Raw genomic sequence first — 13,403 nt, 5'->3', positions numbered from 1 at the left:
ATCAGTCTAATTCACATGTCGTATGGTAGTTTCCCGATTAATCGTACGATCAAGCGGTACTGGGTATGATCAACTAGCGTTCGTGTTCCCACCTAATCATCCATTCATAGAAGTACTGATGAAGATATCAATCTGTGGCGACAATAGAATGGACCCGAGACCTGGCTATCTTCGACTTTTAAATAATAGAAAGTTTAGAAAATTTTTTGTTAGACTAGAAATGTACGTTGTATGTATATAGAAAAATGGTTGTAGTTTTCAAAATTACGTTGTATAAGTTTTCAAAATTACGTTGTATAAGTTGCGATGTGAAAAACTGTTATTTGATCGTTAGTTGTCGTGTTCATGAAAACGAGTCCGTATCACTATCACATATTTCTAACTCAGCTGAACGCCATAAGACGACATACGCGCCGAGTATAGCCGAATAGGGGGAAACTGCGGACCTTTAGGGCTGCTGTCTGAGCTTATGTACAGGATAAAGTTGCTGTCATTGGTGTTTTTGTCATCCCCAATATGTACTGCTGCCATTAAAAAAAGATTCAACCTTGTATCGCTTCACATGAATAAACCCATTTGGGCATGGCCCTAAAATTTTGCTGTTTGGCGCCCCGTACAGGATAAAGTTGCTGTCATTGGTGATGTAATCATTAGTAGCCCACTGCAAATGATATCCAAAAAAGTTTATCCTTGTATCGCTTCACATGAATAAATGCATTTTTACACCCCTATGTTATGATCCCCACAGGCCCCATGTACAGGCTGTGACCCGGCAGCAATGTCGAATATTGCATCTAGCCCTAATACGCACCTAACTACATCATCAAACCTTTTGTATCTTTTCACATGAATAAATCTTCCGGGCGCCCGGTCTATTACTCTCACTCTCAGTCTCATGTAATTGCCCTGCACAGCAAAACAAACACGTATAACCATAGATCTGAAAAACATTTGTACAGTTTTTATGTAGTTAACATGAACATGTACATACATTCCCAATTCCAAAAAGTTCATTAGTTTAGTTATAAGTTTACTAACAAGGATACAAGGTTTAACTTTCCCTTATATAACTTTATTGTTTTATTTCAGGATGTAATATACCTCAAATTAAACTCTAAACAGTAAAACAAATATCTATGATTAATTCATTGAATTTGTAAAGTAACTCCCACAATAGTGCAACAGTCAACTACGCAATGTAAACTTTTGATTTCATATATGTCGCTACTATCAAATGTACTGATTAACCAATTTTACAAAATGACAATTGATAGCCTGGATCCTTTTAGTTAAAGTCCCATTCCAAACTTTTTTTGGATCTAATTTCAGGTCACAAACATGCGAAAATAAATACTGTATGGTCCTTTTGAGACCACGTAAAATTGCACAACGTATTATTAAAGCTGATCTAACGCCTTGTTCATTTATCTATGAAAAGAGTATTCTAAAAAAAGTAAACAATATTATGAAAGACCCCACTCATCCGTTACATTACTGTTATAACTTAAATAGATCAGGTATTAGGCTACGACCTCCAAGAGCAAATCTTTGTAGAACTAGAAAATCCTTCGTTGTAAATAGCATTCATATTTTTAATTCTAATGTAAGACGTTAATGCAATTTTTAATAGTTTTACATTTTTAACAGTATTTTTAACTTTTTAACTTGTATTTTTAATCTGTTATTATACTGCACGTTTTTAAATTGTTGCAATATTGTTGTTTTAATCTACCAAGCAAAATGAATTTCCATTTTTATGGACAAATAAAATTTCTTGAATCTTGAATCTTGAATCTTGAATCTTTAATCTGTTTTCGTCTTTAATGGTTAAAAATGTGAAAAATAAGTTGATTCTAATCATTTTAGCGGCCCGCTATAAATCCCAACATGCATTGCGCACAGATTTATATTTTTGTTTTTCTTTTGTAATTGTAATTCGCCCACTTTTCGATTGATCACGAGGCCAAAACAAATGGAAGACAAACATTTCAGAGAAAATACCGGGTTTCCTCCAATTTGTAATCAACAGAGTCTGGCAAAAACAGAAAGAAAATTAATGCAGCAACTATACAACGTCAGGCTAGGCCTATAGCTACTAGCTATACTTGCTTGATACTTGCTTGATGTTATGGGTCGGTTAGAAAGCTAAATATAGCTTATATGACCCTTCCTGTCTTCTTATAACCAAAATATAGATGCTTAGGGCTCCGGGTGTACACATAATGTTCCAAAGTGTTTACAAAATGTGAAAAGGTAAACTTGCAGTCAAGGGACTTCCAATGATCATTGAGGAGTGACTTGAATAGATTTAAATAGATTTAAATTTGGAGCTTTTACAACATTAGATGGTAAGCTATTCCACGAGTCCACAACTCTACAAGTGAAGGAAAACTTCCTGGAATTAAGCCTAAACTTGTTTTTATATAGCTTGTATTCATGACCTCTAGTTCCATGACAATCAACAAATGTAAAAAACTTTCTGCATTCTATAACGTCAAGACCATTTATAATTCTGAAGATTTGGATCATATCCGCTCTTAATCGTCTGTACTCTTGTAGGTAAACCCAAAAACTTCAATCTATACGGATATGCCAAATGTTTTTTTTCTGACTATGACGTGGTAGCTCTTTGTTGAACCGACTCGATTTTCTTAATCAGTTCAATTTTATGAGGTGCCCACACACAACAGTTAAATTCTAAGATAGGGCAGACTAAAGATTTGTATAGACTAAGGAACATATCCTTATCGTTGTAACAAAAAGTCCTTTTGATGAGATCCACTATTTTATTTGCCTTAGCAACACAGCAATTTATATGATAATCAAAGTTCAATTTATGATCAAGGCCTAGCCTAGTGTACGGTGTTTGTTTACCAGCTAGGTCTACATAACTAAGACAAGGAATGACCTGGTTTAATGTTTTTAAAGTAATATACTGTACCCTGTATATACATTATTTATACAAAACATCAAATTTGTAGGGAATGGGTCTTTAAATGTTATTGGTTACCAATGCAAACCATGCTAACTGAACCTTTTTTAACATTAAACCATTTGTTTAAATGAAATCCTAAATGCAAATAATGTTGTTCAAACCATTGATATTTACCCATATTGTTTTTTTCAGGTTTAATTGATCTTTTCATTGTAATTTTGATATCAGCAGCGTGTCAAGATGGTATTCTTACGTGTTCGTCTAATGCAAGTTGATAAAGGTGTTGCTAATGTACTTCCTGATGGTGTTGTCTTTGACCCCTACTGTGCTATTAATGTCAAACAAAAGGAAAAATCTGCAAGTAAGTACTGTTTTAAAATTGGTAATTTAAGTTTTTTCCAATCAATTGGCAGGCTGTTCCAAGGGAAAAAAAAAATCTTTTAAAACGATGCTAGTACTCATGATCGAATTCTTTACTTTAAATATTAGATTTGAAAAAATTGTCTTTATTTTTAATGCTAATAAAAAAAAATAATGTTTAGCTGACATTGACTGATAGTTGGTCGCTGTTTAATAAAAAAGAAAAAAAAATGTCATTACCTCTATACTGTGAAAGTGCTAACAAGTTTGTTACAATAAATGGCATTCAGTTAAATGACTTCCTCTTAGGCATGAATTTGCACATTGTATCTATTTCCTGGAGTTACATCCTTGTATCTGGTACAATATGATAAAAAAAAGTACCTTCAAATTTATGTGCACGTAAAATGAAAATAATCCTGAAATTAAGTGACTACTGTACAATGTACAAATTGGTTGTAGGTCATATTAGGGCCTGAAGACCTACGCAGTTATGCGTTCGTATTGTACGCGGCGTATAACTCCATAGGTCTGAACCAGGAAAAGATTAGTGGAAGCCACCTCTTACAACACTACTCTTTCGTTCGTTACGGCAGCTCAAGGTACAAGATTAGTGGATGCCGCTTACGATACGAAAATCATGCATCAACAATTTTGACCTGTAACCAACCAAATTTACTACTGCATAATACCAGATGTTCACCCAAATCGGTGACAATTCAGTTTGAAACGAAAGCGTTAGCTAGGCAAATCTGAACACTTTGCTGTTACGACGCTAATTATAATATGAAATTGCTTGCAATACGAAAGCATAACTCCATGGATCTGAACATACCCTTAGACAAAATTACTACTGTTCGATGCTGATCAATGGCGTCACCAGGAAGGTCAATATATCACTGATATTAAGAGGTATTGTCAAGAATCATTTATGGGCACAGTTCAACCTCAGCCCCACAAATTTAGAAAAGACAATAACAAAAACATCAGGACTTTCATGGGCTATCCTGCATCTCTGTTTTTGTCTTTTTAACATTTTTTAATTGTATATCTTTCTGTATCATAAACTGTGTATGTATTTTTAATGAGATGCAAATAAATCAAATCAAAATCAAATTATATAAAGGCCACTGAGGTGGGAAAATGTTAGCATCACAAGCTTTATATATACTGGGAAAAAAGTTAAATTGTTGATTGACAGAATGTTTCTGCTGTGCCCTTCCTCAGGTCTTGTGGTGCTTTGTTTTTAAACTGTTGAACCATCCTTGCCAGATATACAAAACCTTTAAAAATCTATAAAGACCTATAAATACTGTAGCTTTGTTTGTATTTCAATATGATTATAAATGTATGTTTCAAGTACGTTTGGTTTTCAGTGAATTCAAATATAATGGCTGCTATTTTAGATAATAAATTATGTCCGTAAGAATGACATGCATAGATTCAAATTGGGGTCGTTGCACCCAATGGTGATGTCCGTTAAACTCTATTTTTAAGCTAATTTAGGGAATTCCCCACAATCTTTTACTTCAAATGTTTACTTCATTTTTTTTGTTTGAATAATATTAAAAACATGTTTGTAAATACTTATCTGCAACTTATCATAAGTGCAACATACTATTGTACTATAGATGGTCTTAAATAAAATGAATTGATCATTACATATGTATGATACTAAAATTATTATTGTTTTTATTAGATGGGTATCAATTGGTCCAAAAGAAGAAGACTGTATTCCCTGAATGGAACAAATGTTTTGACTCCCATTTGTATGAGGGTCGTGTTATTCAGATTATTGTAATGACAAAACCAAATAAATTCTTAGCAGAATGTTCAGTTCCAATCCATGATCTGGCAGATTATTGTAATGAAGATGGTGAAGTTAAAACAGTTTGGGTAAGTTGGTGGTGCCTACCTATAGGCTTGTTGCAACATTACAAAGTTGTAAACAATTTGTCACTTTATATTCATTATTTTCATCATCATTACATCATATCACATCCTTATCTGACATCATCTCATTGAAAATCAGCACATCATAATTATCATCATCTCCTCATCATTATCATAATCGTCATCATCATATCATCATCTCCTAATATCATAATCATCAATCATCATCATCATCATATTGATGCAGTTAATATTGTCTTGCATTTTCTTCTGATCTCATTGACATGACAAAAGCGTATTTTGGTTGTATTAGGCCTAAAATAAAGTTCTGTTGTTCAAACCTCACTGACAAAAAAATTTTAAAAATGAATCAAAGGTAAGCTCTTGTTTACAGCAGTATACACAGATTGAGGATTATAAATAAACTAAAATAACAAAAAATAAAAATAACAAACATACACATTTTTCTATAGCTTTCTTTCTCTTTGTCTTTGTGTAGAGTTGCAAAGGTGCTTTGCCCACAATATTGGTCAAAAAATCGGGAAAATATCAGAAAACATATACAGTAACTGACCATATTTTGTTGTTGCTGTGGTTGGACTACAAAACTATTAGGCTTAATCATCGACCTCATTGCCACAACAATCGTTTCAGTAACTATTTTGTTTGTCATTTTCAGGAAACAATAACATTATTTTTGTTTTAGGTTGGTTATATATTAAGATATTTTTCTATTTTATAACAGTTGGAGCTTAAACCAGCAGGAAGAATTCAAGTACAACTTAAATGTTTTTCTGAAGGTGCAGAAGGTAATATTATATAAATATAATAATTATATTATTATTAGTTCATTATAACTACATTTAATAACATTTATTTTTCTATTCACTGAGGCAATGCCCAAACAAAACTATGTTAGTAATATTTATATGAAAGGCAAAGCCATTATTTCATCAATACTTGATAAAATTAATGGTGCATAAAGCTGTGAAATATTCCTGTTACATTTGATATCAAAATAAATTGATCAAATTGGATAGTGACAATAATTACACATTTATGTCATCTGTGTAACACATTGTATTAAATATTGAGAAGTCCACCGCGGTAAACTATCAATTATTTACAGTTTCCTTTATATTAGTGTAAAAATTTCCTTATAATTTACCATGACTTTTGGAAAAGAATTCATTTTGTCAAATATATCCTTGACTGGGTTATATATTAGAATTGCAATGGATTCTTTACAGTTAGCTAATGGTAAGTTTAAAACATATTTCTTCTCATTTATTTGTATACTATATTTTACAGTTTGTACCATAAATGCTTTAAATGCAATGCAATGGAATGAAATGCACATACAATACATCACTGTATACGTATTTAGTTTCTGTTTCTCCTTTAGTTTCCGGGTGCAATCGCCAGCATTATTGGTCAGAAAATTCTGTTTATTTCCGATTTAGATTAGAGTATAATTCCTTGAAATTAATAATGTAAACAATGTCTGTCAAAATCTTGTATTGAATATAGTTCATTCATTGTCGCACAAAATGCACAATTTAGCCCAGTAAGGCTGCAAGGCACAGGTTATTCCCCACATTTACATTAATTACTGTAATGGCAGGCCAAGAAAAGATTTTCATCATGGCACTTAGGCCAAGAATCACAAGAGAACCATTCTCTGCAATGACAGTTATTTTGGAATAGATGATAATCATAAAGTTTTGTCAATTTTTTGGTTTTGTATTTTGTTTTTTTTCATACAATATTCAAGAAAACACTTATCAATATTTACACACAAAAAACTTAAAACAAGATTGTCTTAGCACATTGTATTAAATAATAGAGGTTTAGTTGTGGAAATAGTCACTTTATTTTTAATCTGGTCTGAGAGAGAATATAGACAGTTTTTTATTTATTTGATAGCAATTCCAATAACGATATGTTTGCATGAAGTGAGCATAATAAAAAAAAATATTTTAAATCCAATATGTAAACCATTTTTAAATTCAAGAATATATATTTATCAACAGATTTTATGTTGCTGTAGCATAGTGTAAATTGTCTAGTTTTACTTTTATAAAAAAAAGTCAAAACTTGTTGTGGTGATTATTATGATCCACATGAATATCATATCCAAAGTTTACCAAAATCTAAGACTAGGAAGTTGATGCATTTGCATAAATTAAAAACCGTTGCAATTTACCACTTTGAAGCCCAATGTTAACAGGGAATTATTTACAAATTCATCAAAATACTTCAGTGTAATTTATAGTCAAAGGTCAGAAAACAAATCTACTGTATAAATATTTATTTAATTTCCATGAATAATGCTAGTCATACTATCATCCTGGTTGTAATCATTGTTGTTGTTGGTGGTGACGGGAACTCCCTTGCCTTATTCATTCTTCTTTTACATTTGATTCTAACTTCAAGTGTCTAATTAATGTTTGCAAACCACACATTCCTGTTGTTAATTCTGCTGTTATTGTTTTAGCTTTACAATAGAAATTCCCTTTCCATGGATAAATCCTCTCAAATTTAGTTCCTGATTTTAAACTAGGCAGTATTGCTGTCATAGTATTATTTAACATTGTAAAATTATTACTCATAGCTAACCACGTACAACTGTTGATATGCACCAAGGAGGAAATATCACTGTATTTAACTATTCAATGCTAAAGGAAACAATACCTTTGAGGTCAACTATTGTTAGTATAAGGGCTAAAACCAGATTTACTGATACGATTTTTTTACAGTAAGCTTGGTTAAAAATAGTGTTATTGAACAGGCATACTACCATAAAGAGACATTTTAAGAATTATTATTAAACTTAGTACTACTACGTTGTAGTATAAAATGTCTAATTATTAACTGAATTTTATTCATCTATCCAAGATTGTTATTACTTATAATTGGATTAGGGTGTGCCAAAAGAACCCTATTAACTGTATAGTGTTATGAATCTTCCTACCTAAACAATTAACTCTTTAAATGTAAATTATTTTAATATAAATTATATTATTTAATTATGTAATACTAATAGGTAACAAAGCAAAAACAAAAGTATTGTTTACAAATGTTATGAGTTGCGTTATTTGTAATAATATATATTTGCTACAGGTATTATCTTCTGACCAGTGCTGTTGTGAGATTCAGATTTTCCAACCCCCCCATGTTGCATTTGGGGGTTTACACATTGAAGGAATTTTTAAACAGATTTGACTCATTTAACAGATTTGACATCACTAACTGCCGTGTGTAATCAGCATTTCAATGTTTACCAGAGAGGTATGCCACAAATTCTAGCAACTAATTGGATGTAATTAAACGACATGAACATATTTCTCCCGTTTTACGTGACTTACACTGGTTGCCTGTTGATCAGCGCATTCGTTTTAAAATCCTGTTGCTGACATATAAGGCCATCAACGGATGTGCTCCAGCCTACATATGTGACATCATTACTCCGTCAACAAACTCTACGCTTCGTTCATCCAGCAGACTTCTTCTTAAACCTGGACCCCGTTCCAGAACTCGGTTTTACGGTGATCGTGCTTTCGCTGTCGCAGCCCCAAAACTCTGGAACACTCTACCCCTCGAAATACGCTCATCAAAATCTGTAATCACATTTAAAACTAAACTCAAAACTCATCTCTTCAGAGAAGCATAATCACACGCTATTACTTGCACAGATCTTGGAAAACACAGCGCTTTGAAACCTTTGTCTCACGCTTTATAAATGTTATTTATTATTATTATTATTATTATAAATACAAAAAATAAACCTTATAAAAACAGAATTCATACAGTCAACATGGGTTTGAAAAATGTTTTCGTATAAGACCGGAGATTTTGTTAATATCTGGAAGATCAGGTGATTAGAAGGAAAATGTTGGAGGCTCTTAGAGAAATTGGGAAGGTTGGAATGTCTGTTATAAACTCAATGCAATTCATTCATTTTCTTTGTTTTGGGGATTATCTTTAAACAAAATCTGTACCATAGTTAATTATGATATTTCTATATTGGATAGCCAAAAAAAAGGTACAGGATGCTTTCTTACATTATTTTTTTTAATTTTATCATCTTCTTCATCCTGTTTTTTCCTTTTCCTTTTTTTTTTTTTGCAGATTTTGAAATTGAAGTAAATATTATGAACATGTAATTGTTTTAATTGTTTAGAGCCATGCAGAAAATTAATGAGATTTAAATTATTTTTAATGTTTATTATTGTTCAGACCCCAGACAACAATTTAAATTCAATCTACTGTAATCTTTATTATAATTCAGTCCCTAGGCAACAATTTAGATTCAATCTATTTTAATGTTAATTTTTATTTAGTCTCCAGACAACAATTTAGATTCAATCTATTTTAATGTTAATTTTAATTCAGTCCCCAGACAACAATTTAGATTGAAACCATTTTATTGTTTATGATATTCGTGTCCCCAGACTACTATTTAGATTGAAACCCTTATTATGTTTTATAATTAGCCCCAAGACAACTACTCAAGTTTAAATCAATTTAATTTTATCAACTTGCAAATAAAGTAAATTAAATACCAAATAAGTACATATTTTATACACTAAATGGCCATTGACATCACAAACTCTGATTATCAAATATTTTAACACAAAAAATCAAATTGTATTCCATATCAAAATGGAAGCATTACGTAGAATAAAGAAAAACAATAATATTATTACGGTACTTATTCTTCTTGAAATCAACAGTTTCAATGTGGATGGGGATGTTCCTATCCTACTACTTGTAGGCATCGGCTCAGTTTCAATGAGGATGGGGATGTTCCTATCCTACTACTTGTAGGCGTCGGCTCAGTTTCAATGTGGATGGGGATGTTCCTATCCTACTACTTGTAGGCATCGGCTCAGTTTCAATGAGGATGGGGATGTTCCTATCCTACTACTTGTAGGCGTCGGCTCAGTTTCAATGTGGATGGGGATGTTCCTATCCTACTACTTGTAGGCGTCGGCTCAGTTTTAATGTGGATGGGGATGTTCCTTTCCTACTACTTGTAGGCATCGGCTCAGTTTCAATGAGGATGGGGATGTTCCTTTCCTACTACTTGTAGGCATCGGCTCAGTTTCAATGTGGATGGGGATGTTCCTTTCCTACTACTTGTAGGCATCGGCTCAGTTTCAATGAGGATGGGGATGTTCCTTTCCTACTACTTGTAGGCATCGGCTCAGTTTTAATGTGGATGGGGATGTTCCTTTCCTACTACTTGTAGGCATCGGCTCAGTTTCAATGTGGATGGGGATGTTCCTTTCCTACTACTTGTAGGCATCGGCTCAGTTTCAATGTGGATGGGGATGTTCCTTTCCTACTACTTGTAGGCATCGGCTCTTGAAGAATAGAGAGCTTTAAAGTTTATTGAGCCTGTTATAATATTCTCAATGGGAAACTTGATAGACAATTAATATCAATTACATACAGTTTGTTGTTTTACGAGTTTTTACAAAAGGTTGATGTTACAACCTTTTATTTGATGATATCCAACCATTGTGCTATACACTATTTTAAGTAACTATTATCACTCAAAAAAAAAAATTAACTAATTAGTACTGTAGATGAGAGGTGTGCAGTATTTTTTCACAATTGGCGAATGTTAAAACAGATTTTAAATAGATTTTAGACATCTATAAACACTGTACTGGACATTTGCTTGTTGTCATTTGCTTTATAAATTATTCTTAATTATTCATTTCAAAATGATAATGACCCTGATATTGATGACTCACTTACATCATTGGTGATTAGGTAAACCATGGAAGCTATTTCATCAGGGTGTATTCCAATTTAGAATTAGATTCACAGTGGGAGGGTTGCTTTCAATTACTGTATAAATGTTGTCATCACTATTTTTGACCATTTGAATTTCAATCAAGTTGTATGTGATGTTATACAGCTACTATTTACTATTTAAAGGGGTTTTCACACCTGCTCCAGTCCTCCTGTAAATAAAATCTAACCTCAATCGATATTTGCATAACAAGTGTGAAAGACATTTTAGACATACTGTATACTTTTGGATCGCTTACAATACAATAAGTCATCCTTATATAATACTGTACACAAAAAAATACAAAAAAGAAAAGTTATTAAACAAAACAAAGAATTAATAAGTGGTTATAAATGATTCTGATTTGACATTAATGTAGGCCTATCATATACTTGCTCTAATGGAATACAACACTGTAAATAGCAAACGAGTCAAATGACTTAGCGGTTAAGGCAGGGTCACTGTTTACCGTACCTACAGAGCGCAAACGAGTCAAATGACCTAGCGGTTAAGGCAGGGTCACTGTTTACCGTACCTACAGAGCCAACAAAATTGGCATGGGTTTGACGCCGACTTGCTCCATGGTTCTAGTGGTAGAATAAAATCTTCTCGGTTAATGACTATAAACTGTAGGTTCAATGTACACAGTTTACTCATTAGCAATTTCAGGGGGATTACCACCTATCTGATAGGACAGTGATTAATTTACTATTTGTAATCCTAAAGACATAAAATAAAAAAAATAAAAACAGTAACTAGTGACTGGGGATAAACACATTTAACATAAAGTATATTGTTAATTTTGAAACGATAAAGATGACGAAATCTGTAAAAATGAGAAAAACCCTTGGTTGGTTGGCTTTTTCAGTTCAGTATACAGTATCCCTGTGGGGTTTAGGCTTCCATCTATGCTAACTGTGTAATGATACAGTATCCCTGTGGGGTTTAGGCTTCCATCTATGCTAACTGTGTAATGATACAGTATCCCTGTGGGGTTTAGGCTTCCATCTATGCTAACTGTGTAATGATATTGTTTCTATTTTACTGTTGTTAGTAAATAATAAATATTTCCTTTTTATTTTGGTGTAATACATTTCCAACTGACATACCTTGATAGGAATCATTCAAAATCAAACTATTTGTTTTCTTTCCTATTGGTTTTGTTTGATAAAGTACATTTGCAATACATGGGAGTATTGAATTGTAATTCATTAGTGAAACCATCCCACCCATTGTGAATCTAACAAACCCACCCATTTTCTGAGTCATTATTAATGACCATATCACTACAGTAGTTCTACCACCTGTTGTGGCTACCTACACTACAGTAGTTCTACCACCTGCTGTGTATAAGTAAATTAAATTACTGTAATAACATTTTAGTTTCTACTTTACAGTTTCAAAGTTTTTCATGACAAAATAAAATATTAATAACCTGACCATAGAGTAGAACCAATTTTACAACTGTTGAATGGAACGAAATAGCAATGTCACATAACATCAACCAAATCGCCAGGGTCTTTTTAAATTCATACTGTATTAATTACACAATTAAAACTATTAATTTTGCAGGAGATTCAGTGATGCAGAGTGTACATGGACAACCAACTCCTAACAGACAAGAGGAGAAGAATATGGTGGGGTTAACGCATCGCCGTGGTGCTGTCCGCCAGGCAAAGATTCACGAGCACAGGGGTCACAAATTTCAGGGTCACTACTTTAGACAACCTACATATTGTTCCTTATGCAGTGAGTTCATTTGGTAAGAAAGACATTTCCTTTTTGACAATGTGTAGTTCAGTAAAGTACTGTAGGTCATGAGTTTGTGAATGATTTTGCAGAATTCTCAACAGTGCTGCACCATAAGGTGTGGTAATAGTATATTTTTGGAACACAGTTCTGTGACAAGGGCTAGCAAAAATGCACAAGGAGCGTTGAGCGTGCATTTGTTAATGGTTACCGTAAATCTTCTAATAGTATCCCACACTCTAATAGTAACACCCCCCCCCCCCCTTCTAATAGTAACCCATCTTATAAGTCAATCTATCATAATAACCCACTACTCTAATAGTAACCCGTGGATTAATATTAGAGTCACAACAAATATTGACAAAACGACATTATGAAGACTTGTCGTTTTATTTTGAAAATAAGGTGTTTAATGCATGTTAATCTCGGGAGTGGGGTTCAAACAAATTTGTTTACTTGTACTGTTTTATTATTTTTGCTATGATTTGCTGACCGGAAAAGTTGGGATGGGTTACTATTTTCAGGTGCCTAATTTAAGATTAGTAATAGTAACCCACTACTCTAATAGTAAACCCCCTTCTAATAGTAACCCACCCTAAAAAATAATCAAAGAATAATAACCTAGGGTTACATTTTTAAGATTCACGGTATCAGCATAGA

The 13,403-nt window shown here is 32.8% G+C and overlaps 1 protein-coding gene across 1 annotated transcript in view; it reads left to right on the top strand.

Moving 5' to 3' along the window:
• Nucleotides 1-13,403, top strand: part of LOC140059035 (protein kinase C delta type-like) — a 43,705-nt gene that overhangs the window by 12,579 nt on the left and 17,723 nt on the right. Inside the window, exons 2-5 of the mRNA XM_072104851.1 lie at nt 3,128-3,296; nt 4,995-5,191; nt 5,934-5,997; nt 12,567-12,756. Of these exons, the coding sequence (XP_071960952.1) occupies nt 3,176-3,296; nt 4,995-5,191; nt 5,934-5,997; nt 12,567-12,756 (572 nt within the window). The 5' untranslated portion in view covers nt 3,128-3,175. The remainder of the gene's footprint in view (nt 1-3,127; nt 3,297-4,994; nt 5,192-5,933; nt 5,998-12,566; nt 12,757-13,403) is intronic.

The sequence above is a fragment of the Antedon mediterranea genome, chromosome 9 (genome assembly GCF_964355755.1).
Source record: "Antedon mediterranea chromosome 9, ecAntMedi1.1, whole genome shotgun sequence".
In the NCBI taxonomy this organism is placed as follows: Eukaryota; Metazoa; Echinodermata; class Crinoidea; order Comatulida; family Antedonidae; genus Antedon; species Antedon mediterranea.
This window is presented reverse-complemented; position numbering and strand designations above follow the sequence as displayed.